At 38.4% G+C, this 23,290-nt stretch overlaps 3 protein-coding genes and 1 long non-coding RNA gene across 5 annotated transcripts in view; 2 read left to right on the top strand and 2 right to left on the bottom strand.

Annotated features, from left to right (window-relative positions):
• LOC139137677 (cation-dependent mannose-6-phosphate receptor-like) overlaps positions 1-21,192 on the bottom strand; it is a 37,845-nt gene extending 16,653 nt beyond the window's left edge. The window contains exon 1 of the mRNA XM_070705893.1: positions 20,960-21,192. Coding sequence (XP_070561994.1) covers positions 20,960-21,090 — 131 coding nt within the window. The 5' untranslated portion in view covers positions 21,091-21,192. The remainder of the gene's footprint in view (positions 1-20,959) is intronic.
• On the bottom strand, positions 9,754-19,750 carry LOC139137681 (uncharacterized). 2 transcript variants are annotated; one of them, XR_011553441.1, is made up of 4 exons: positions 19,478-19,750; positions 18,100-18,164; positions 15,679-15,791; positions 9,754-10,343 (listed from the first exon to the last, which is right to left on the bottom strand). It is a non-coding gene; the product is annotated as an uncharacterized lncRNA (long non-coding RNA). The 2 variants fall into 2 exon arrangements; XR_011553440.1 differs by having other exon boundaries at positions 18,108-18,164; positions 19,478-19,749.
• LOC139137678 (uncharacterized) lies at positions 11,779-14,659 on the top strand. Its single transcript, XM_070705894.1, has 3 exons — positions 11,779-12,091; positions 12,338-12,531; positions 14,205-14,659. The coding sequence occupies exons 1-3, from the start codon at positions 12,028-12,030 to the stop codon at positions 14,607-14,609; spliced, it is 663 nt and encodes a 220-aa protein (XP_070561995.1). The 5' UTR covers positions 11,779-12,027; the 3' UTR covers positions 14,610-14,659.
• Positions 21,193-22,495: 1,303 nt separating the features above from the next.
• The window catches only part of LOC139137676 (kazrin-like), an 82,790-nt gene continuing 81,995 nt past the window's right edge, over positions 22,496-23,290 (top strand). Inside the window, exon 1 of the mRNA XM_070705887.1 lies at positions 22,496-22,577. Within this exon, the coding sequence (XP_070561988.1) occupies positions 22,517-22,577 (61 nt within the window). The 5' untranslated portion in view covers positions 22,496-22,516. The remainder of the gene's footprint in view (positions 22,578-23,290) is intronic.

Raw genomic sequence — 23,290 nt, 5'->3', positions numbered from 1 at the left:
CCTTCTGACATCCGTAGACACAGACAGAGCACAACTTATACTGGCTTTGTATTTGTATGAGAAGGTAACTTGGGCAATAAAACATGTATCAAGGATCAGAAAGCCTCTTCTAGTATCTATATAATTTTGAATTGTATGACTTTATAGCCTATACCTTTTCATTGTCATTCTTCGCATTTCCGTTACGTACTATTCACGCGCATGAACTGACTCTGAAAATGTTTATGCTTAATTTATATGACATTAGAACGAACGAGACAAGATAAAGATCAGAAATAAGCTTAATCCGACATCGTAGAATGTGATCATGGCAGCGTGTTTTATCTGGGGCATCTGACTCTGAACAGACGAACAAACAAACATCGTCCGCCAGCACGGCTCATTAGCAGTAGTCTCCCACTTCCTGATTTCAGGAAGCATCCGGCTGCCTGAACAGCACGACTTGGCAAGCGAAGGTGACAAACAAATGACACAACTAAAATGATATTCTGCATACTATACCGGGTCATGAAATTTGTGACATGGGTCTATGACAGACTTAAAATATATTTTTCCAAAGAAATGTCGGATGAACAATAATATAACAGAATAAATGTAATATGAAGAAGTCGGATGGCATCTTCTCTGAATCAACTGATATCAGGAAACCAAGCAGTTATAGTATGCATGCTCATAAAAACGTAATTAGTCGACATCTGGCTTATTGAAAATATAATATTTATGGGGTAATGGCAGATAAAAAATTAAATGTTCATGCTTGAGGAAAATATGCCGGAATCGACGATAGTTAGATCGGGAGAACGAACTCAGAAACTAGCACAGTCCTTCCACAACTAGTTTCGATTATTCAGAGGTTATATTTCTGTCTTTGTGTAATATCAAAGCTGAAAAACATGCCCGCAATTTGTCGAGGTCAGAAGACGATAATTTCGAACTGGAAAAATATCGGCTACTCAGAATACAAAAAGAAATGTATACGTAGACATCGTCGATGTTAATCGGTAGAGATTGCAAGCTTATTATCTTTCTACACCACGAAAAGGCTTCCAGGAATCTGAATATCCGACGTTATAAACTTTCGCATCTTATGCACTTATGAGCTTTCATCAACCCTCGCTTTCTCTAATTTTTTCAATCTCTTATTTTGTATCTACTGTTCATATTTGATACGCTCGTTACTGTTTGTCATGGACAATAACATTTAACTAGCTGTAAAAGACTGAAAGAGTCGCTTCTTCTTTCATCATGCCGATAATGATTTCATTTGTTCTCGTGGCAAGCTTCTATGTAAGATCATGGAGGTAGTAGAGTCTCTACTACCTCCATGGTAAGATGTAATGAATAATGGAGATAAAACAGTAATGAAAACTAAGGCTTATCCTCGGAATGCAACAAGAATTAACAATTTTTGTTGCTGACACCCTAAAGAGACGATTCTTTGATGTACAGTTATAGTGTCCCGTTTCTTCTAAAGGATTCGAGTTCTCTTCCGGGTCCTATCTTAAATGTCCCCGTGTTTTTATTTTGTTCGTCGTGATATTTCTCCAACATACGATTAATCAAAATGACCCAATCGATTTTGTAGTTGAATTGGTATATCTCTTGGGAGAGGCGAAAGTGCACCTACCGACCCGATGGCGGTGATTAAAAGACGGGCTGCCGAGTGGACTCACGAGTAACACTATTAATGAGACCCCAGTCCTATGTGAATAAGCTATTGGTTGTACTTGTCAAACCCGGTATTCTTATGAGAGAAACCACAATTAACCACAATTAATCAATAGAAAAAAGTAGCCATGAACAAACCGATAATGTGACATCATTAACACCTATAGTATTTACTGGTAACACAGACGCATGTCACTGATCTATCTATTCTAAGTTTTCTGAAGCATAGAGGTAGAAACCAATAACTGGCTCCTCACAGTAAACATGGATGTACAAAAAGAACCTCGGCATGAAGCACGACCGTATATGCACACAATCCTACGGAAACAAATTATCGACTTCCCGCAAATAGAGCCCAACTTGAAATTACGATAATATAAATGGCGAGGCCATCAGCACTTAGGGCAAATATTTTTTTAGAGTTCACACCTTTAACCTCCTAATAAAGAAAAAAAATCAGACTCCGTGGCCAGATACTTTGTAAGTGAGAGTTTTTTTAGAACCAGGGGACTATGTACGAATCGCTTCAAAAGAATAGTCATAATTTGATCGGATATGCCTCGATTTCCTTTTGTTCTGTCAGGGGCATTCAACACAAGTAATTTCACAAAGTTGAAAGTTTATATATGAATTTTGCTACTATTTCGATGTACACAAAATTGTGAGTGTTAAAGGTGTTTCCTGATCGCAGCAACCGTGCTACAACTGGAAAGTCCAGCGTATGTAGACGAAAAGAACAATGCATGTGTGAAAGGGCTAATCGAGCTGTCCTGTATCCTTTTCCTTTTTACATCAATGCTCGATAAACGAAGTAATTAGTTTGTCACCTTTGTATCATAGATAGATTTTTCCATGTTTTCCCATCAATGATTTTGAAACTCGTTTATGCTAGTTTCGACGGCCTTTGGAGTTGAAGAGGAAAACGACAAATATATTGTAAATATGCAAATAGTGGAGGAAAACGAATGTTTTACTAGATTTTCATTCCACGTAGAAAGAATATGTATTGTGTACAGGTATGTGTGAATTTGTGTTACGTGAATAACTTAAATAAAGGGACAGTCCTCAATCCCTGGTTCTCTTAAGCTGATTAGTCATTGTTGACATTTGTAGTTTCCATGAATGATATTCTATCAATATCGTCAATAGACTTGTAGATGAAGCTGATAAAATGAGCGGCCGTTTTGTATAAAATCATTATTTCCTCTGTTTGAGAGTTTACATTCACATGACCTGGCGATAAATTAGAAGAGGTCATTCACAGAGAGCTCGGTAGTGCTTGGTTTACGCACAGTCCCGCGGTGGGGGAACTGTGGCTTAAGAGGACGTAGAGAACGTATCCGTAATCCTATATTTATTGATAGTTCATAAAGGCCAGAAACTGCAATAAGTTGCATGAGGATCTGAGACACATACAACGCCATATGCAAAGAAACTTTGACGAAAGTATACAGCTCAGTCACCTGGGCAAAAATACTTAAATTGTTTTATTTCGTGCAAAACAACATTTCGTACGAAGTATTTTGTTTTGCATAAGGTGATTAGTCCAGAAAATTACAACTGACTGTGTAATTTTAGTCATGAGTACCCCATAACGGAAACCGTTCATTGAATTGATCAATACTTTAGTAGGCTGTAACATGGTTTGAAAATTGAGAGATTGTGTTCCGCTCCACTATCGATGTTTGGTCTTCAACTTCACTTTCATATTCAACACTGTTCTTTGTTTTACTTATTTATGTCTCTAACTTCGACAACTGTTAACAAAAGACAACAGCGCAAGCATCATCCAAATGGAAATATATGGCAAAACTGCCGATAAAAAGTGATGGTTTAAAGGTACCGAATGACAATGTATCATGCATGATTGATGTATAAAGGTCGGGTACAATAATCTCAATGATCATCATCTTCCGTACGGACGGGTCGTTAGTTCGATCACACTCCCACAGACTGATTTCGGGGAGCATCAAGCTGCATGGACAAGAGATCTTGGCAAGCGAAGATGAATGATAAAGGGAAATAAAGCCATCTGCGTCGCCGCCTGTGACAACAAGCGTGGGTTTCGCTTCTTTTGCGGCACACCCCTCTCCCCATCCCACCAAACCCAGTGCTGGAACGAGAAAATGCAATCTCCCGGAGACACGACCATAGAAAAGACGACCTTTCAGTGTAATGGATCTAACTTGCTTTTGTTTGCACCTCTTTTTAATACTGTTTGCGTCGCCATTCCCTGACAACTTGGATTGCAATATTCTTCAAAAGATGAAGTCATGTTTTATTAACGAAACAGTTCAGTGTATATACATAAATAGTGTATGCCTTGTATGTTCAATAAGCCATTATGCATCAATTACCAGCGATTAGCGATGTGTTGATGCACTTATCATGCGTTCATCACCAACAATGGGTTACGTGTTGATGCGCTTATCAAACATACTGTAAATTACACCTTACGTGGGGCTAATCGTCATAATCAATGACACTTTCTCGCACAAACATAATCTACTTGGCTGTGTACATACTACTACGATTTGCGTTGCCATTAACAGACAATCTGGCTTAAAATATTCTTCAAGACGATCATATGTTCAGTTCATGAAACAGTTCAGTGCAATACTGTTTTAACCGTGCGTTCGGTAAGCCAGTGTGCATCCATCACCAATAAAGCGATGTGTTGATGGACTTATCATGCAATCATCGCCAACAATGGGTTACGTGTTGATGCGCTTATCAAACATACTGTAAATTACACCTTACGTGGGGGCTAATCGTCATAATCAATGACACTTTCTCGCAAATACATAATGATTATGACATCAAGTGATTTCGCGCCTACAACTGCTCATCGTACACTGTTATGCTATGCTGTTTAAGTGTGCCGTTTTTTACCATGTATTATAGCGTATGAAATTCACCAAAAGTTTCCTCTTCACCGCCCATGATGTTTAATGAGGTTATGGATCCTTTACCCCCGATGTATTTTAGGAGGTCCATGATTCGGGGTATCTATAATGTAAAAGCGCTTCTAAGTTTTCAACTTCAACAAACTTTACCAGAACCGTGGAACCAAAATACTTCTTACATGTTTTCGTTTGAACTTGTAAGTTTTTTTGCAAGTAATACAGAATAAAGTAAGCTTACGACTCTTCCTGCTGAAAAAAAGTTAAGCATCAAGGGAGTTAGTGATGTTACCTAAACCACAATTGAAACTAATTTTGGGACAATCGGATTCTGAAGTAACGTCTGTTTTATCTGCAAACTAAGCTCACCTGCTTTTCATTTTAAGTTGAACACTTGTTTTGTGCGTAATATGTAATATTGTTACATGCGGCCGTTGGCCACCTAACATATTTGTGAAATTTTAAAAATATGAAGATCCAATTACCCCAAATTAGTTCCAATCGTGTTCTGAGTAACTAACTTCTATGCACACGATTCGTTGTAATAAAATAAAGCGCACCTCTCGTCTTTACGTTACACTATTTTATGTACATTTATTTTACAAACTTTACCAAATGACGAAATTGGTATCGTAAATTCACGGAATTGCTTCGTACCAAGTCCATTAATAGATGCTAGTAGATGTTTTGCAGGTTTCTTGCATCTTTGATTTTAATTGAATGATAGCGAAAGCGAATGACATTGATTGGTCCTTCTTCATGATGACGCTTGACAAAATTGATCGACACTTGCCCAAAAGATCTTTGATCGCTGATTCGTCGGTCTCTGGCCTTATGCATGGGAGTATCACGTGAGTAGCCCTATAAGTTTCACTGAAAAAACTTTGAAAGTACCACTGTGAATGACTTGTCGACGACTTCACACTACGAGTATCTCTACAATGAATACGAGAAATAAGCAGTACAGAAGAGTGGTAACTCCACAGTTTCCTTGTGGAAAATGCCATCAAGACGTCACACCAAGACAGCAGGCCATAGAATGTGACGTATGCAAACGATGGCAACATCTTAGGTGCACTAAAGGTTAGTAAACCTATTTCCGAGTGAATTTTTCCGCATTGTCACCAAGTACCTTTTCTTGTCAGCATTATCGACACACAATAATCTAACCTAATCTTTTCCCGTAGGAATCACATCGGCACTTTACAAACAGGCTGTTCGACAAGGAGGAAAGTTTGAATTCGTTTGTACACCTTGCGTACCGATTGTTGTGACTGGAGCGACTACCAGAAGAAATTCAGCATTGGAGACGACAGCTTTCTGCCCGGAGGCAGTGCCTTCCGTACCAGAGGTGAGTGTCTCTAAGGCATCCATAGCTTACTTCGTAAGACGTCACTATGATATTGCATTGGGATTTCAGTACAACCATATTTCTCACGAATAGTTTTTGATTTGTGCGGCCGGCCTTGACTATGCCGTGAGAAATTTCGGATTAAAAATTCGGCGTGTTTTTTCAAAAAGTCCACATCGCATTCAAGGAATATCGGATATCAACGTGAAAACAAGTTACATTTGCATCGGCTCGATGCAAACCAATGTGGTATTTCTAGTATGCGCACTCAGTAGCAGTCTCAATCACCGGATAAAGAGAAGAGACTTTGAGCAAAAAGTGATTAAGGGATTAAGTCACGTTGAAACAAAGGGTTTAATTTGCGTGGATTTACACGTAATGTGATCATAGATAGTTTTTGTTACCGTTGTTTACCATCAGTCAGATTCGCAATCATTTGGTCCGAAAATGAGTATCTTTTTTGAGTGGATTGAAAAATGCAGAGGAACCCAATATCGATATGCTTTTAAAGGCCAAAAAAAAATATATGTGCTGTTCCGATTACCCGACCTAAATCAATTTTATCCCCCCGACCCTTGACTTTTTAGAGTTTTGTAAACCCGGAAGTAAAAATAATGATATGAAAAAACGTGAAACGCATGAAACCAATTTTAGTTCGATTTTGATACTTTTTGAACTACTTCAATAAAATACTGTTGAAACGATACCACGCGCAAATTTCCGTACGCTGATTTTACATATGAAAGCCTATCAGCCAGTTGAGTTACGTTCACAAAAGTTCATTGCCCCAGCTAGCCCGATAAGGTTTGTGTCACATCGTCTCTGTCCGATTGAGAAAAGGAGACAAACTGAAGGTTTTGTGCATCATATGAATGTCCATAACACTTTGAAAATAATTCTGATAGCAAAATTGACACGAAAAATTGGACTTTACTGTCACAGAAACCGGTTAAGTGCAGACTGCACAAGCATTGAAGCAAGCTGTGCAGTGCAGTGGGGTCATTCAATGGGCCCGGTTTTTGAATTCAGTGTATAGACACCGACTCATTTTTCGGAGCAAATACACCCTAAAATTAACTGTCGGTAACAACCAACCTTTCTGTTTGTTATTTTCCCCATTCTAAAATGACTGAAAAAAATCAACTGGTGCAAATCTGACATCGAGAAATACTCGACTCTGCATTCAATTCAAAACAAGGGATCTGACCCTCTAAGTTGTTTATTTTAGCTCTAATGAGTCTGCGCACAAAACTACAAGACCAGCTAGGTCACTAGAAAAATACAGCTCACTGGTTTGCAAAGGATGTTGATCCAAACTTACAGTAGTGAGGGATGATATACGCACAGTAAAATCGTGACAAACAAGCATATTATTTTTTCAGAAGCTACAAAACATTCTTTTAAACTACAATAGATTTTTTTCTTGGTTTGTGTAGTGCAGACAGTTCAGTAAAAATAAAAAAATCCCTTGAAGGTACAGTGGGAATGGCTGGCTGTTAATTTTAATGTTTGAATGTACATTAAGCCCTATGAAAGCAAACTTACAGAATACGTGCAAACAAACATACAGAATATTTAAGCATTAGGGAATATGCTACAATTTTAGGGATATTAAAGCTTATGAATATTAATGAGCCATCCGCCACTCTTGGAAGCCCTATACATTCACAACAGTGATACCCAAATTTGTTGACTTTTGAAAAAATCTTACAGAGGATGGTGTTTGGAGCCAGCACCTTGGATTGTGTAAGCAAGTGATTTATGGCTTGAAGTGTGTATATCACAAGTGACATCACTGCAACATTAAAACTTACATATAAGATGTCATTGAATGTTTCAGTTAAATCACCCCCAAAATTTTAAAATCCCCCTCAACAATTCCAGGAGAGGGGACCAATCCCCCCTGGTATTGTATCCTAGATGAAACACTGCATTGATGACTGTAAATATCGTGTTGTGTCAGTTCTTACAAGTCAGACTTACCTGTGGGTAAACAGTTCTCTTTCCTGTCAAAGAATTGTAATTCAGCCATATCAATTTCTGTGGCAGTCTAATAAACCACACACTTCAATTCTACTGATGAATATTTTATTTTAATAAATTGGTATTCAATTTGAGTGCATTTTATGAGGAAATTGTTCACTGGTAGTTTGTTTGAACGCGTACAAAATGCACATTGAGAAATATAAAAAATGAAAAAAAGAAAATTACCTACCTACCTACCCTATTTTTGAAAACCATGTAATCGGAACAGCACAATTTTTTTTTGGCCTTACCAGCAGATCTTTTAAAACTATTTTGCTGTGGTTTTCAAATTACTTTGTGTCATCATGGCGTCATATTCATTTATTCCGGTACGTACGGACTACTCAGTACAACAATGAAGACATGCTAGGGGAAAGACTTTAAATCATGGACGTACGAGATAGTTTTTGAAAAGCAGTATCGTGAAATAATACAGATAGCATTTGATACAAATTACTGCCTTTAGGCTGCGTTCAAAAATAACGGTTGGGGAGGGGGTGGAGGTATCGCGATTGAAGTCTTTTTTTCACACCCTTTCAAGATACCTGAAACAATTTTCAAGCCCCTCCGTCAATATAGTCAAAATTTTCAACCCCCCCCCCCAATTGTCATGTAGCCGCATGTTTATTAGGGATGCACGCAGAGAGAAAAATAAACATGTATTGGGGCAGTTCTGCTCGCAGATGTCCAACACTACCTGTTATTAGCAGTTTGTAGAGCCATATTCATGGGCAAGTTGGTCAATTGATTCACTTTTAAACACATCAGTGGACTCTTTTATTTATCAGCCAAAGCCAACTTGAGTTAATCCTTGCAACTTGATCAGGCCAGGCTAATTGCAACTGCTGAAGAGCACACAAAATGACGATCATGACAGAGTATGCAAATTGTGAATTTCTGGCCACGGTAGATGTTTTACAAAATTTTACAAAGTTTTTCAAATTCGGCACTACTGGAAGATTCAAATTTTCAATCACACTAATTTGGTAAAATTAAAATAATTCCATTTATAATGATAATATGCCGGCGTTTGTCAACAAACTGAAAAGTGTGTGTTCCAGCATACTGTTGAGAGACAGCAAGAAGCTGTATTTGATATACTGCATAGAAAATTGAAAAAATTATCAACAGTTGCAGTTTCGTTGAAATGTTTAATTTGCCCAATAGACCGACACTAAGAGACTGGGGATGGAAATAACAAGATGATTATTGCTGTTATAACAAGTAATTCACAAGAAATATTGTGCATGTCCTGTAGGACATAGCTCCATCTCCTATTGCTGAAAGTTCTCAAGAGTTGACAAAATACTGACAAAATATGCAAGTATGTGTGTTTGCTATAGCTGTGGTCTGATGTGCATAGTACTTTGAAGGTGTTCTTACCTGAACTAATAATATCATGTTAACGTTGGCAAAATGAAGGTTTAGTATTTGGTGTGAAAAAATACATGGTTTTTTGAAAGTAGGCTATGGTTCTATGAGTGCTAGTCCAATAGTTAAATTTTGTAGGTTTTCTACTTAGAAATGAACAGTATTGCAAAATATACCTTTACAACCTGCAAGAACAGTCTTGGACACATAAAAACATACAATTTGACACAAAATTAACTTAAATTGATAATGAATTTTTTCATTTTACGCCTTAAAATATATGCATTTACTTATAGAAGACGTATTGGAAAAGGGCCACCGAACAACTGTCATATTGGATGAATAAATTCACAAAATATGTCTTTTAAACCTGCCAGAACAGTCTCAGGCTTATTTTTATTATACGACACATACGACACATATTTGACACAAATATACATGTACATATATTTTATTTTCAAGCAAACATGACAAAAATATGATGAACCGAGACTAAGTCTAGATAAATACATGCAAGGATGACACAGAAAACCTGTTCTTTTCTTTTTAGGTCCAGTTACAGAAATTGTTTTCATAATGATAACCAGAATCAGCCATCCTCTGAACCATCAAATGATGTATCATAGCATAATATCACTGTAATAGGACATTACATTTGTGAACTAAACAAGGCCATATTCATCATTTTCAGGAGGGGTTTCCAATTGGTGATCCAATTGCCGAGTCTTCTCATTTGTCAAATCAGCCATCCTCTGAACCATCAAATGATGTATCCATGGCATCAGTAGAGAGCAGAGCTGAGATATCTTCACAGGTTCACATGTCACAAGATGTCAGCAGAGACTGCAGTATTGAACAGGTTGAAGAGGTCCAGGAGGACTCTTTACAAGATGCAACTGTCACCTCAACAGGCTCGGATTCCAGTTCCACCAGTTCCACCAGCAGCGACATTCAGTACAAGATTATCGAAGGTTCAACCGTAAGGCGTAGGATGAAGTTAGTAGATTCAAGAGGGTACACCTACACTGTAAAGAGAAACACAAGGAAAGGCACCCAGTGGCAGTAAGTAAATAATATCTTCCTGTGATGATGGTTAAAATAGTGGTACAGCATGGCAAACCTTTTGTGTATACATTGGGTAACTTGGGGTAGGATATTTTCAATTAGAAACTATGAGAAGATAATATGTAAAGTCTTTCAAATTTTTCTTCACCACCTGACTTGCTACAGTTGAGGCCATTATTCTTGGGTGTGGCAAGTTGGTAATTACCTACCAATTTAGCTAGCCATATTGCAATATACCAAGGGAACTAACTAAGTCAAACTCTGTTTTCCTATCTGGAGCGGCAAGATGAGATATAAACAAACACAGCGGGTAACAAATTCTACAGCCAACAATGGTCATCTGATACCGGGATGAACCATAATGTACTGCACTGTCAGCTTTATGTTTCAGTAATTTAGCGGTAGAGTTGACTTTTCAGATCCTCAGATTCAGATCCTCAGATCTCAGACCTCAGATCCTCAGATCTCAGACCTCAGATCCTATAACTTCAGACGCAGATTTGGAATTAAAATTTCACAATTTTAAAAGTTTGATGTAATATACTGATAAATAAAATATAATTTAGATTTGAAAAGGCTTTAGAAATTATTTTATTTCTATATTGAATCTTGAACTTAAAAACTTCGATCTCAGAATCAGAACGTCATCAGTCGAAGACAGGGTGCGCAATGATTCCACTTGTTATGTCATCACGTGAACGTTCCCTCATAGAGATAAACCCCGGAGATAAACACACCCGCGATCGAACGATCAAGACCGCGATGATCATGTAATGCTGGCTATCGACAGTCCGTATTTTACCATCGTTCGTAATATTGATGGCGAGGGAATATAACTAATCCATGTTGGAGGCCAGTTACCCCGGGCTAAATCAGAATTCAGGGGTCGGAAGAAGCAAATTAGCTAATCTGTAATTGTAGACCCATGTTCGTTGAAACTTGTTGAGCGAAAACGTTTACGTAGACTTGTTTTTTTTTCATAACTGCCTTGTACATGTCATATTCAAATTATTAAATTTAATATTGCAATCATACTGTTAATACGGGTATTGTAAAAGGCTTGTAAATTCGAATCTGCATCTGAAGTTATAGGATCTGAAATCTGAGATCTGAGGATCTGAATCTGAGGATCTGAATCTGAGGATCTGAAAAGTCAACTCTACCGTAATTTAGCTGGTGTTAAGAAGATTATGAGGTTCTCTCTGGCAGACATCACCATTTCGCACTGTTGAACTCTCATTTGGGAGGAATAAATTCCGTTTCTTGAACTTAAGCGACATAGTGAATTGAGAGGACAAATCTGAATTCTCTCTACATTTTTGAATGTCTGAAAAGGCCTACCTTTATTTTTGTTTACAGCTGTCCAAAACGGAACAAGCAGGTTACTGCCTTGCCAGTGTTTTTCAGAGTGGGGATTCATACAAACGTGGTGTACATGATCATTTGCACCCCCCTGAACCAGGTCAAGATTTGGTGGCAACTATTGTATCACGCATTAAGGATAAGGCAGTCAACAACCTGTTCGATCCTGCAGGAGAAATTGTTGAAGACATTCTGCAGAATCAAATAAGTGTTGATCAACCTGCACCAACTCTCCCAAGCATTGATGCACTCACTCGTTGTGCAAACAGAGCACGGCAGAAAATGGTGCCAGATGAACCAAGAGATCTACTAGACTTTGAACTTGATGAAAGTTTTCTTCCAGAAGGTAAATTTGCTGTTCTTTCTTTACTGTCAATATTACATCAATAAATATTTGATCATAGATCTGAAGATTCACAGCTGATGTTTCTCTGAGAGCATGTTCATTTGCATAGAACCCCCTGTCTACTTGATTTGTCTTGATCTTTCTAGCCAGCCATATTTTATTACTTAGAGTGACTTGAACAATAGCAAATATATATTAGTTACAACTTGAGGTACTACTTGCTTTTATTTTTATTTCTCTCGACAGGATTTCTGTACAAAGAAGTAATGAGGCGGCGAGCTGGCAAAAAACATTTCATTTTTGCCACAAGTGAACAACTGCAGTATCTTGCTAAAGGGAAACGGTGGTACATAGATGGTACATTTAAACTTGTTCGGGCACCGTTTACTCAACTGCTAAGTATCCACTGTTTTCTGAAGAAGGATGGTGTCACTAAACAGGTAAGCTAAGTCTACATTAAAAAGGATAATATTTAATTAATATTGAATTTTTCAATCAGTGCAAATCATACCAATGAATAACACAGAACAGGGAAGAAATATAATCTTTCATAAGTTTTCTTAGGTTATCAAATGAAAGTGCTACGTTTCATTTACATTTTGTGCTTGCTATATTCTAGTAAAGTACATCCATATCAGTTCTAACGACACATAAAATGCAAAGATTTTTTTAAAGATCCAAAAATGCACAAATGTTAGGAGTTTTAAGGGGGAGAGATGATGAAATATTTTCTCTTCAGCCACTCTACTCCTACTGCGATTGGTACTGGAAATTGGACAATTGATCAGCAAATAACCCAGCTCAGGGGTACCTAGAAAGTGTAGCTTTTGAATGAAAACAATAGCTTTGACACCGTGCAGCATAGCTTGGGTAGGGAAACGATAGTTGGTGGAATGGAATGCGTAAGTTTGGTCATCTAAAACGATAGCTTTGAACATATTTTGATGTTAAGGGCATAAAACAAGATGGCTCACAGCAAAAGCAGTGGTAGCGGTAGTAAATATTTTACCCGTTTTCGACAAAAAGTCAGCAAGTTGAGTTGTGTAAGATCCTGCGTTCAGTGAGTTTCAGGTTCGATTACACTTTTGTAAAGTTTCTGCCCCCATTTTACAAAACTTGCAGAGAAATCTCCATTCCCGTTTGCGAACTGAACAGGCTATTAGGACGTCTTATTCTAGTACATGTAAATGGATTGTGTATGTGATAGTGTATAAAAAATTGCTCGTGCAGACATTGAAGGTAGAGAAGATAACTATTCATCTTATCTGAAGCTAACTTTGAAATCTTGGTAAGTCTTAACTCTGGAAAACAGGCACTGCCAACACTAACGACTACGTCTTTACACTATCATATACATTATCTTCCCTGTACATGTATTAGAATAGGACGTCCTGATAGCCTGTTCACTTCGAAAACGGGAATGGTGATTTCTCTGCAAGTTTTGTAAAATGGGCGCAGAAACTTTACAGAAGTGTAATCGAACCTGAACCTCACTGAACGCGGCATCTTACACAACAGAATTTGGTGTTTTGTTGAGAAAACGGGTAAAATACTTACCGCCGCTGCCACTGCTTTTGCTGTCAGCCATCTTGTTTTACACCTTCAACATCAAAATATGTTCAAAGCTATCGTTTTAGATGACCAAACTTACCGATTCCATTCCAGCAACTATCGTTTCCCTAGCCAAGCTATCCGGCACGGTGTCAAAATAATCGCAATCATACCAATCCATAATCCAATAACACTAGGTCAGAATTTGTAAGACAATAGTTGTAAACATAGACACAAAACAGCACAGAACAGACAGTAAATAGACGGTACACAAAGTCAAATTCATGAAAGAAAGATATATGGACCTGGCCAAAAGACCGAGAAGTGCTGGTTTTTGTGTCCAATTTCCAGTCAGCAGTGCTGTAATCATGCTTTTCCCCTAAAGCTCCAAATGAGCCCCTACAAGTGGTAGGCTGAAGAGATACTGTAAAAAGTGTTCCTGAGATGCTTTGTACTTTCAATATACATACATACATTGATCGTCATTTGTTAACTGACCTTAAGACAAATATTGTAGTCATCAATAACTCATAACATATTTGTATCCTTTGACTTGTAACAGGTTCCTCTTTGCTTTGCTATTATGTCTGGCAAAAGCAAGGCAGACTACAGGGCGGTTTTCAGAGCTGTGTTGTCTCTCCTCCCTCCAAACATAGAGATGGTGGAGTCCCTGGTCGACTTCGAGGCAGCAATATGGATAGCACTCAAGGAAGTTTTCCCAAGAGTGATCGTCAAAGGCTGTGCTTTCCACTGGAAGCAGGCTGTGTGGAGACACATCCAACATGCAGGCCTGCAAAGGAGTTACATGGAGAAGGATGAAGTTTTCAAACTTCTCAGGAGGCTGATGGCCCTACCGTGTCTTCCAAAGGAGTGCATTGCGGAAACGTTCATGAAATTAAAGCAGAAAGCAGATACAGATAAACTCAAGGAGGTATGTATATCAACAACTATTGTGTACTTATACTGAATGTGCTGAAGAATCATTATTCTGAGATGACTTCTTTCCCATATGCCTTTAGAGCCCCAATAGCTGCTAATTTTATGCATTATTTTCATGATTTTACTTTAAAACTAAAGTTGGTTCGTGTAAATGTGCTTACTGAAGGACATGTGTAGAAGTATCACTGCTCATTGATTTGGACCATGCCTACACATTTTAATAAGATGTTGAATAAAGGGTTGCTGCACTCATGAATGGTGCCCAACCCCAAATTTTAATTTCTCTGTCATATGATTAGTTTTTGAAAATGGTGGAAACTCTAAAATGATGTTAAAACGCATGAATGTGTTTGCTACTTTCAACACTTCTGGCAGTTTAACCATGACTGCTGTAATTTTTCCCACCAAGATATTAGTGAACACTTTATTGATTTTGACAGATTTTTCTGCAGTTCTTACAAATTTTGGACTGAATGGACAGCATTTTTCACAAGTTTTTAGTCAACATCTTAGGAAAAGTCTGACAAATGTTTGGATCTGAAAAAAAAATTTCTTGGTTGTATTTTATAAAGATGACTGTGGCACTCAAAAGGCTAATTAAATGGAGTATATTAAATTTCACAGGGGAGTAAAGAATAAATTCTTACCGTTAATATTGAGTCAATATCATAGTGTGCTTTCTCACAATGACATAAATTCAAAAGATATGTTGTTCTGGTATGTATATTGTGAAGTGGTTCAGGGAATTTTTCCTGGAGTAGCCAGAGTGGTATGGTTTTCAATTGACAAATGGTTCTAATCATTCTTCTTCAACAGGTGTTCAACTACGTCCAGAACCAATGGATAGATTCTACAATAATGCCGCCCTCTACATGGTCATGCTACCAGCAATCCATTCGTACCAACAATGATGTAGAGGGTTGGCATTCACGACTTAACAAACGTGGCAGAAAAGGAAACCTTGGCCTCTACGTGTTAGTCAACCTTCTTCACCGTGAAGCCATGTTTGTCCGGCTGCAAACCCGCTTGGTTTCCGAGAGGAAATTGCGAAAACACCAGAAGACGCTGTACAAGAATGTTCATGGCCGCCTCTTTACCTTGTGGGAGCAATTTCAAAGCAAGGAGATAAGTGCCGACAGACTCCTGAGGGCATCGGCTACATTGTATGGCAATGCACCACAGATTCTTCAAGAGTAACTGCGAAATGAACCTGACAATCTCAAAAAGTGTAACAAATCAAGAACTCAGGAACTACTTCTCTGATCATATTTGGTTTTTTAGGTATTTTAGGCCAAATTCATTTAACCGTATTGTTTTGATGTCAATATTATAAATGAAACTTTTCTCAATTGCTCTGTTGTTTTAGTAGAAAATCTTTGTCTTTGAAACCAATGGTCGGATTGCTTTAAAATTTGATATGTGGCTTTGTTGTGATTCCCAAATAGGATTCATTGAAATAACAGTTAAATTTGTGCAATTTGTGCCATTTTTGGTCAAACAAATCTTCTTTGCAACTGTGTATGCCTTTAATTTCAAATTGGGTTCGTAGAGTGACCTGAAATCACTTGAAGAATGAAATTTGCATATGCTTTAGTACTTTTTGCCATGCAAAGTGAAATGTAGTAGGTAAAGTGAAAGTGAAATGTAGTAGGTCATTCATCCGACTCAAGTACTGTCTATTTGAAATGAATCTTTTCTCAATTGCTCTGTTGTTATAGTAAAGAAATCTTAGTCTTTGAAACCAATGGTATGACTGCTTTAAAATTTGATATGTGGCTTTGTTGTGATTCATAAAATAGCATTCATTGAAATAACAGTGAAATTTAGATATTTGTATTTTTTGGACAATTTTGAGGTCAAAAAATCTTCTTCAAAATTGTATGCCCATACTTTCAAATTGGATTCCTTGAGTGACCTTAAGTGTCTTGGTGAATGAAATTTGCATATGCTTTGGTACTCTTTGCCATGCTTTCAATACACACGTTTAAAATATAGTAGGTTATCCATCAAAATTCAAGTACTGCCTGTGTGAATGGTTTTGTTATGAGACATGTATGACAGTGCTGTTCCAGGCTGAGTTGTTATATATAGGAATGATGCAATTCTAGAAATGATATTTTAACCGAATTTGACTTACATTGTACATTGTATGGGAGCAGTGTGTCATTGACACTATTTTCAACAATAAAAAGTTTTTACCTAACATGTGCTTTATGAGTTTTTTGCATGGGTGAACATGATTTTCCGAACATTTTGGATGACTTGATGACATGAATTTGATTTTAAAACTGTCTACTGTGAACGTTTCAAGGTGTTGTTTGGGACTCACCCCTTTAAAGGGACAAAGTCGCCCATTTGTTCATGAATTTTGTTTGATACGAGATACATGAAACCATGGCGAAAATGAATTAATGGTCATGACAATTAATTCATTTTCGCCATTGTTTCATTTAACTTGTCTAAAATCAGGGTCAAATATATGCATCAAATATCAGTATCTTTCAACATGTGAGACAATGAGTAGTATCTCGTATCAAACAAAATTCATGAAAAATAGGCGACTTTGTCCCTCTAAGTTAAAGCGGGAAGTTACAGGATCATGGGCACACAGTAGGCAAATACTGATGACACATATCAGAGTTTTTGAATTCTGGTAGCATCACTTTAACCACAAGATAAATTTGAACAATCACTTTCCTGAAAGATGAACAGAGATGTCAAATGGTACAGGGAATGGTACAGTATCTATATTTTCAACAGCCTTCAAATGTACAGTATTATGTTAAAATACCACATATGGAATGTGTTGTGTTTCATTAATTTTAACCATCTTGACCTGATTGTGAAATATGGACTTCGACAAGTCCCCAGCTTTTAGTTTCCGGTCAGCCAGATGCAACAACTTATGAAGAATCTGAAGATTTACAATTTTGCCAAATGAATGAGGGAAATATGGGAATAAAAAGGGCGATTGGACATTAAATGTAGAGATGTTTGTGACAAGTAGCTTATGAAATTTGCTGAAACTAACATTGACATCTATTAAATCAACTGCAACTTTATTTTGTTACTGAGACAAAATACCATTTAGTGTTCTCCCAAGAGGGTTTAAGAGTACCAAGCCATACATCCTTTAATTTTAGTTGATATCTTATCAACCAACCCAATAACCTATCCGTTATCTTATGAAACTCTACCACCATTTGGTACGCAAGCTATAGAGTTTTGAGCAAACGGATTATATGTTATCTCATTATTTAAAGCAAGACGTTACCAGTATTGCAAATTTTCAACACAATCTTGTCATTGTGTCACTCAGTTTTGTCACAATCACATCACCATTGTGCCAGCATGCTCTTGCCAGGCAGAAACAGAAATTTTTGCTTATTTTTCACATTTTACATTGATACAAATGCATGATGGGACAAAATACCCCGGGAGGAAAGTTTCACAAGAATGTTGTTGGGGCATGTCATAGACACTTGAATCAAGAATCTAAGAGTTGTCATAGTACTCACCAACTTACATTTTTAACAAAGTGAGAAGGAAGTATCGGAAATTATCAATAAGCCACCGCAATTTCCTGTAAACAAGGAATGAATTGAGAATTCTTAATTTGAATTAAGTTACCGGTAATGAAATTGCTGAAAACAGTGAAAAGATAGCAATGAAGATTGACAAAATCATAAAGTACACATAATAGACATTTTCCCAGTTACCATAAATTGCATTGTTTCTGCTGTACAGCAGATTGTTATACATGAATGACACAAATTTGCAATACCAGCCACCAAACCATTGACAAAGATAAGAGGTATGGTATACCTTACCAGTGCTTACAGGCAAGCCTTGCCACTTCGATGCCTGGTATGCATGTTTTTTTACACACACTAAACATTTTCATATCATTAACAGGAAGGAACCTAATGACTGGATTGTTTGTAATAGTGTGCCTGACTTTAATTTGGATGTGTGTGAGTCAATAGGCATCTGGTCGTAAAGACATTAATTTGCACCCAAGACTGGTGATAGTAATCTGTCTCAAGGCTTACATGTCAGATATATTTCCCTGTCAGTTTTCTGTTGTTTATCCTGTACAAACAATCTAGTCATTAGGTTCCTTCCTGTTAATGATATGAAAACGTTTGGTGTGTGTAAAAAAACATGCATACCAGGCATCGAAGTGGCAAGGCTTGCCTGTAAGCGCTGTAACAACAAAACTTGTCTATACAATGACCTTCAGTTGAGACACATATTAAAACAAACCTAATTAAGAAAAACCGGAAAATTATAACCTTTAGACTCTATACTTCGCATTTGGCCTTTGTCCACACTTAATCCAATTGCATCCATTTCGTTTTGTATGAAAAGCACTCCCTTCGCCTTGTGTTAAAAGGTCACAAATTGTGAAATGTTTGTACATGTTCAAAATGTCACTTATTTGTAAGATTTATTGTACCTATGTATTGAGAATGGTATCTTACTGCACTTCCCCATAGTACGACCCTAGTAAAATGAGTGTGATTCCTCACAGAACATTTTTTTTTACAAACCAGCCGTGGAAGACATTGATAGGGAAAACGGTGGAAGAAAATATGTTTGACTTTCACTAAATTTAGGTGAATAAAATAATAGACACATCTCAGAGGCTAATGACGCTAAAATTCGCTCGACTCACCCTCTGAGGGCGGTATTATTGTCAGAGGTGAAGCAGGCTAGGGCTGTGAGAGTGTATGTCTCGCCGTGCCTAATCGACTCTATAATACATGATACACACAAGACAGTGAAACAGAAAATACAGACTACTATACATTAAACGCAAAACAACCAATATATGAACGATGTCTGGAGTTGCTTTACCTTTATTTACTAGCTGTGGATGTATACTGTACATACCTAAATCAGATGTGATGCTGGGTTTACGATGCAATATTGACTTCGGGTAGTGGGCTGGACCACGGTCCCTCCGTGGCTGGACATCGGCTGAACGCGCGCTCGAACTTAGCATATGCCCGAGATCATAAGACGGCAGATATGGTAAGAAAGTAATGCCTGAGAAGTAGCTGTGTGTCCTCTCGGTGTGTGTTCGCTAAACCACGGTCCCTCCTTTTGTGCATGTGGAGGGACCGTGGCTAAACCCAGATATCAACGCAACACAACGCGTCGGTTTCTCAAATATGGCCGCCACTCGATTTAATAGGGGAAAATATTCGTGAGCATTAGTTGGCTATATTTATGCAGCTCTACAGGTTGGTGCCCAGCGGTAGAGTAAGGAAAGCAGTGAATCGTAATTTGGATGAAATGGTATAAGGGACGAAGTGATTTTTTTGGGGCGAAGTGACTCTTGGGACGAGGTGGTTTTGGGGCGAAGTGACTCTTGGGACGAGGTGGTTTTGGGGCGAAGTGACTCTTGGGACGAAATGGTTTTGGTACGAGGTGGTTTTGGTGCGAAGTGGTTTTGGTGCGAAGTGGTATGGGACGAGGTGGAGAGGTGCGAACTGGTTTTGGTGCGAAGTGCTAGCAGGAGTAGAGAATGGGTCATAAATAGATAAAGTGGATACAAGTTGATTTATTCAAAGACTAATACATTTCATTATTTTTCCAGCTATTAAAATCAGCGACACTGATTGGTGTCATAGTAAACTACCGAAATAGTCTATGGGGTGCTCACAGCGGTTCTGTGGTGATGACCCTTGACCCAAGTGCAATCGATACACGCATGCCACAGCACCGCTGCGATATCACACCCAGCACAGAGTGTGTGTGAAGAATGTTTGGCTGCTGGTGATGCTGCCTCTCTACTCGATGAGTGAGGTGGCGTAACCCATGGCCAAACACTTATGACATACGTGTAGGAATACCTGTATGGGATCTGGGTACATGATTGTATAGACGCTTTGTACCCCTGGAAGTTTATTTGTCTTGGCAAATATTCCATCGTTACACATTTGAAAATGGAGGTAGCAGAAACCTCCATGGTTTGACATACACAACCAGTTTCTGTCAAATCAGACAATTACTTATTATACAGTGTTTGCAGAGGGTCTTCGCCTTGGGTGATAAAAAAGACCCCTGTACTACAGTAAGAACAGGACTATCTGTACCACTCAGACTGGCCCCTCCCCTAAAAAGCCGGTGTATATACACGTGGGCCAATGGACTGCATTTACACGACACAGGAAGAGAATGCATGCCAACTGACAGCGTTTCTAATTTCCGTTATTGACGGGAAAATCAAGACCTATGTAAACACTGGAAGAATAAGCCAGTTACTGAAGCAACTTAAAAGTATACATAGCATCAATAATTCGTAAAATGCGTTTATACCACCAGGTACATACACCACAAATCGTATGTACATCAATTCCATGTACTCACTTTTTCCCTTTGATGGGGTCCAGTATCGAAAGATATTTTAGTTCGGAATCTCCAACCTTACAATCAGCCTCCACTGAACAAAATAAACAGAAAACACAAAACAAAAGTAGAAGTGTTATGTCTGTGTTCATCTTCGATAAGATTTACAACGCAGAACTTCTTTCAATGAAGGTACCGATCGATGTACTTTGTGGCAGAGGAGCACCAGCGTCAACATGCGAACAGGAAGTGACATAAGGAACTTGTGAAGAGCACGTGACTGGAGTGTTCCATTGCGCAATAGGGCAAGTTGACCTACCGTTGCGCGCTGGAAGCGCTATATTCGTGACTGCGAAAGTAAAAACGTGCTGAGACGAGGAAACAAGTAGCTCTGATTGAGGGCGCTGTTCAAATTTGCAGAACTCTTTTTTTTTTCCCGATCGAATTTTAGTAAATATTACTAACATTATTATTCTCCGAACAGCTGCAGGTAAAGACGTGTTTTATGCAATGTTTAGTTCTGTTCTTGCTATACTGCACTTTCCGAAGTGTGTTGTTATGCAATAAAGTGATAAAAGTGATAAAGTAAAAAGGTCGCAAGAATCTGGGAGGGAGATAAAAAGACATCAGTAAATTGTAAAAATATTAGCCCTGCGTACGATGCTGTGTGTTCCGCTACAGCTAATAGCCCCGCTCACCTGTGTTCCGCTACAGCTAATACCCCGCTCACCACTGGTGAGCGGGGCTATTAGCTGTATAGCGGAACACACAGCATCGTACGCAGGGCTATAAAAATATCAGCTTTTGCTTAGCAAGCAGCATCACTTAACTGGCTTCCAAGCAATTCAAAATAACGTCAAAAAAGAATATTGTTACATGTAAAAAGTCTCGAGATGTTCACCTGACCATTGTCTGTATAGCTATGGACCGTCTTTGCCATCTTGGCTGGACACACTGAGTAGGCGATTCAGTTGCCGTTTGCCCAAAGATATAACCACAAAATATATCGTTTCAAACACAGACATTAATATGTAATGAACAACACGAACAAGGCCACCGAATAAAGTTTACACAAAGTTATTCGTAGCTTTGATGTTTCGCAGCATTTCAAAAGAAAAAGTCTACGTGTATTCTTTAAATACTTTCTACCCCTAAAGGTGGATGCTATGTGTTAATATCTGTTTACTTTCACAAATCTGAAACTTAACCATAATAGCAGTTTTCTTTTTGAAAAAAAAACGTGTGAATTTATAACGGTGTAAAATAGTTACAGCTCATTTTTCATCTCTGTTAAGCATATTCGATTTGCATTTATTTACTGGTTGCGGAAAGAACAGATATACAGCATGAAGATTGCCAATATGTAGAGGTAGTAGACAGCCCTGCGTACCGTGCTGTGTGTTCCCGGCGTTATACGGCCTCCACCACAGAGGCCATATAACACCGGGAACACACAGCACGGTACGCAGGGCTAGGGTAGCAGCAGATTGCACTCAGCCGTTCGAGCCCTCAGCTTGAATCATGTTGAAGTGCGCCATCTAGTGGCAAAAAATAATGTTTTTAAAATGAAGGGGAGTAATGGCGGATATTATCAATCACAGCATGGGAGAGTCTCCTAACAAAGATTCGCTTTCCTCAGGTAGGACTGTTTTTTTCACTCTTTCCTTGACACTGTTTATTTATGATCGAAACAGCTCACTCATCACTGTTTTAGATTTTAACAAAGTCCATCCGTTCGGAAATTCTGTCGATAAACTCGTCAACGTCTGTGATCGCAAGAACGTTATTCAAGCTCAGTACCTGGTAATCCGATTCAACGCTTTACGGGGACTCCGAGTATTGCACGTACAGCGTATTCTATTCACTGTGTGTACAGTCGTATGTGCGCTGTGTCTAGACGTTACAGAGTTGCTCTTGTCTGTGCGAGGCGCAAACAAGTTGTCTACTCGAAGACCACCCCGATGATGTTTTTGGCCTTTTCCCCTATAACAGTACAATTACAAATTTGTTCAGAATTCCACCCCATACAGTCGGTTGTCGCCTTTGGGAAGCAGGCACGACGACAAAAAGCCCATAATCTATTATTTTTTGCGTTTTCTTATTGTCACTTTATTTACTCTTGGCTGACAAGTAACATTAATCCCTGTGGCTTCATCACAACGTTCCTGCCTGTATGTCCCGAAGGGATAGGTGTCAATGCGACCCCCGCCTTCCGATTTGTACAACGGGATTTTAACCCAAGCCCATGGGGACATCGTCGACGAGTGATGTGTGACTCCTTCTGGTCAATTATTTACCCCGGCGCTCCCAACGGATAACTACAAAAAGGCACACATAGATAATGATTAAGGG

Source organism: Ptychodera flava, chromosome 7, assembly GCF_041260155.1.
Source record: "Ptychodera flava strain L36383 chromosome 7, AS_Pfla_20210202, whole genome shotgun sequence".
Taxonomy (NCBI): Eukaryota; Metazoa; Hemichordata; class Enteropneusta; family Ptychoderidae; genus Ptychodera; species Ptychodera flava.
The sequence above is the reverse complement of the archived record's forward strand: the minus strand, read 5'-3'. Positions and strand labels throughout refer to the sequence as shown.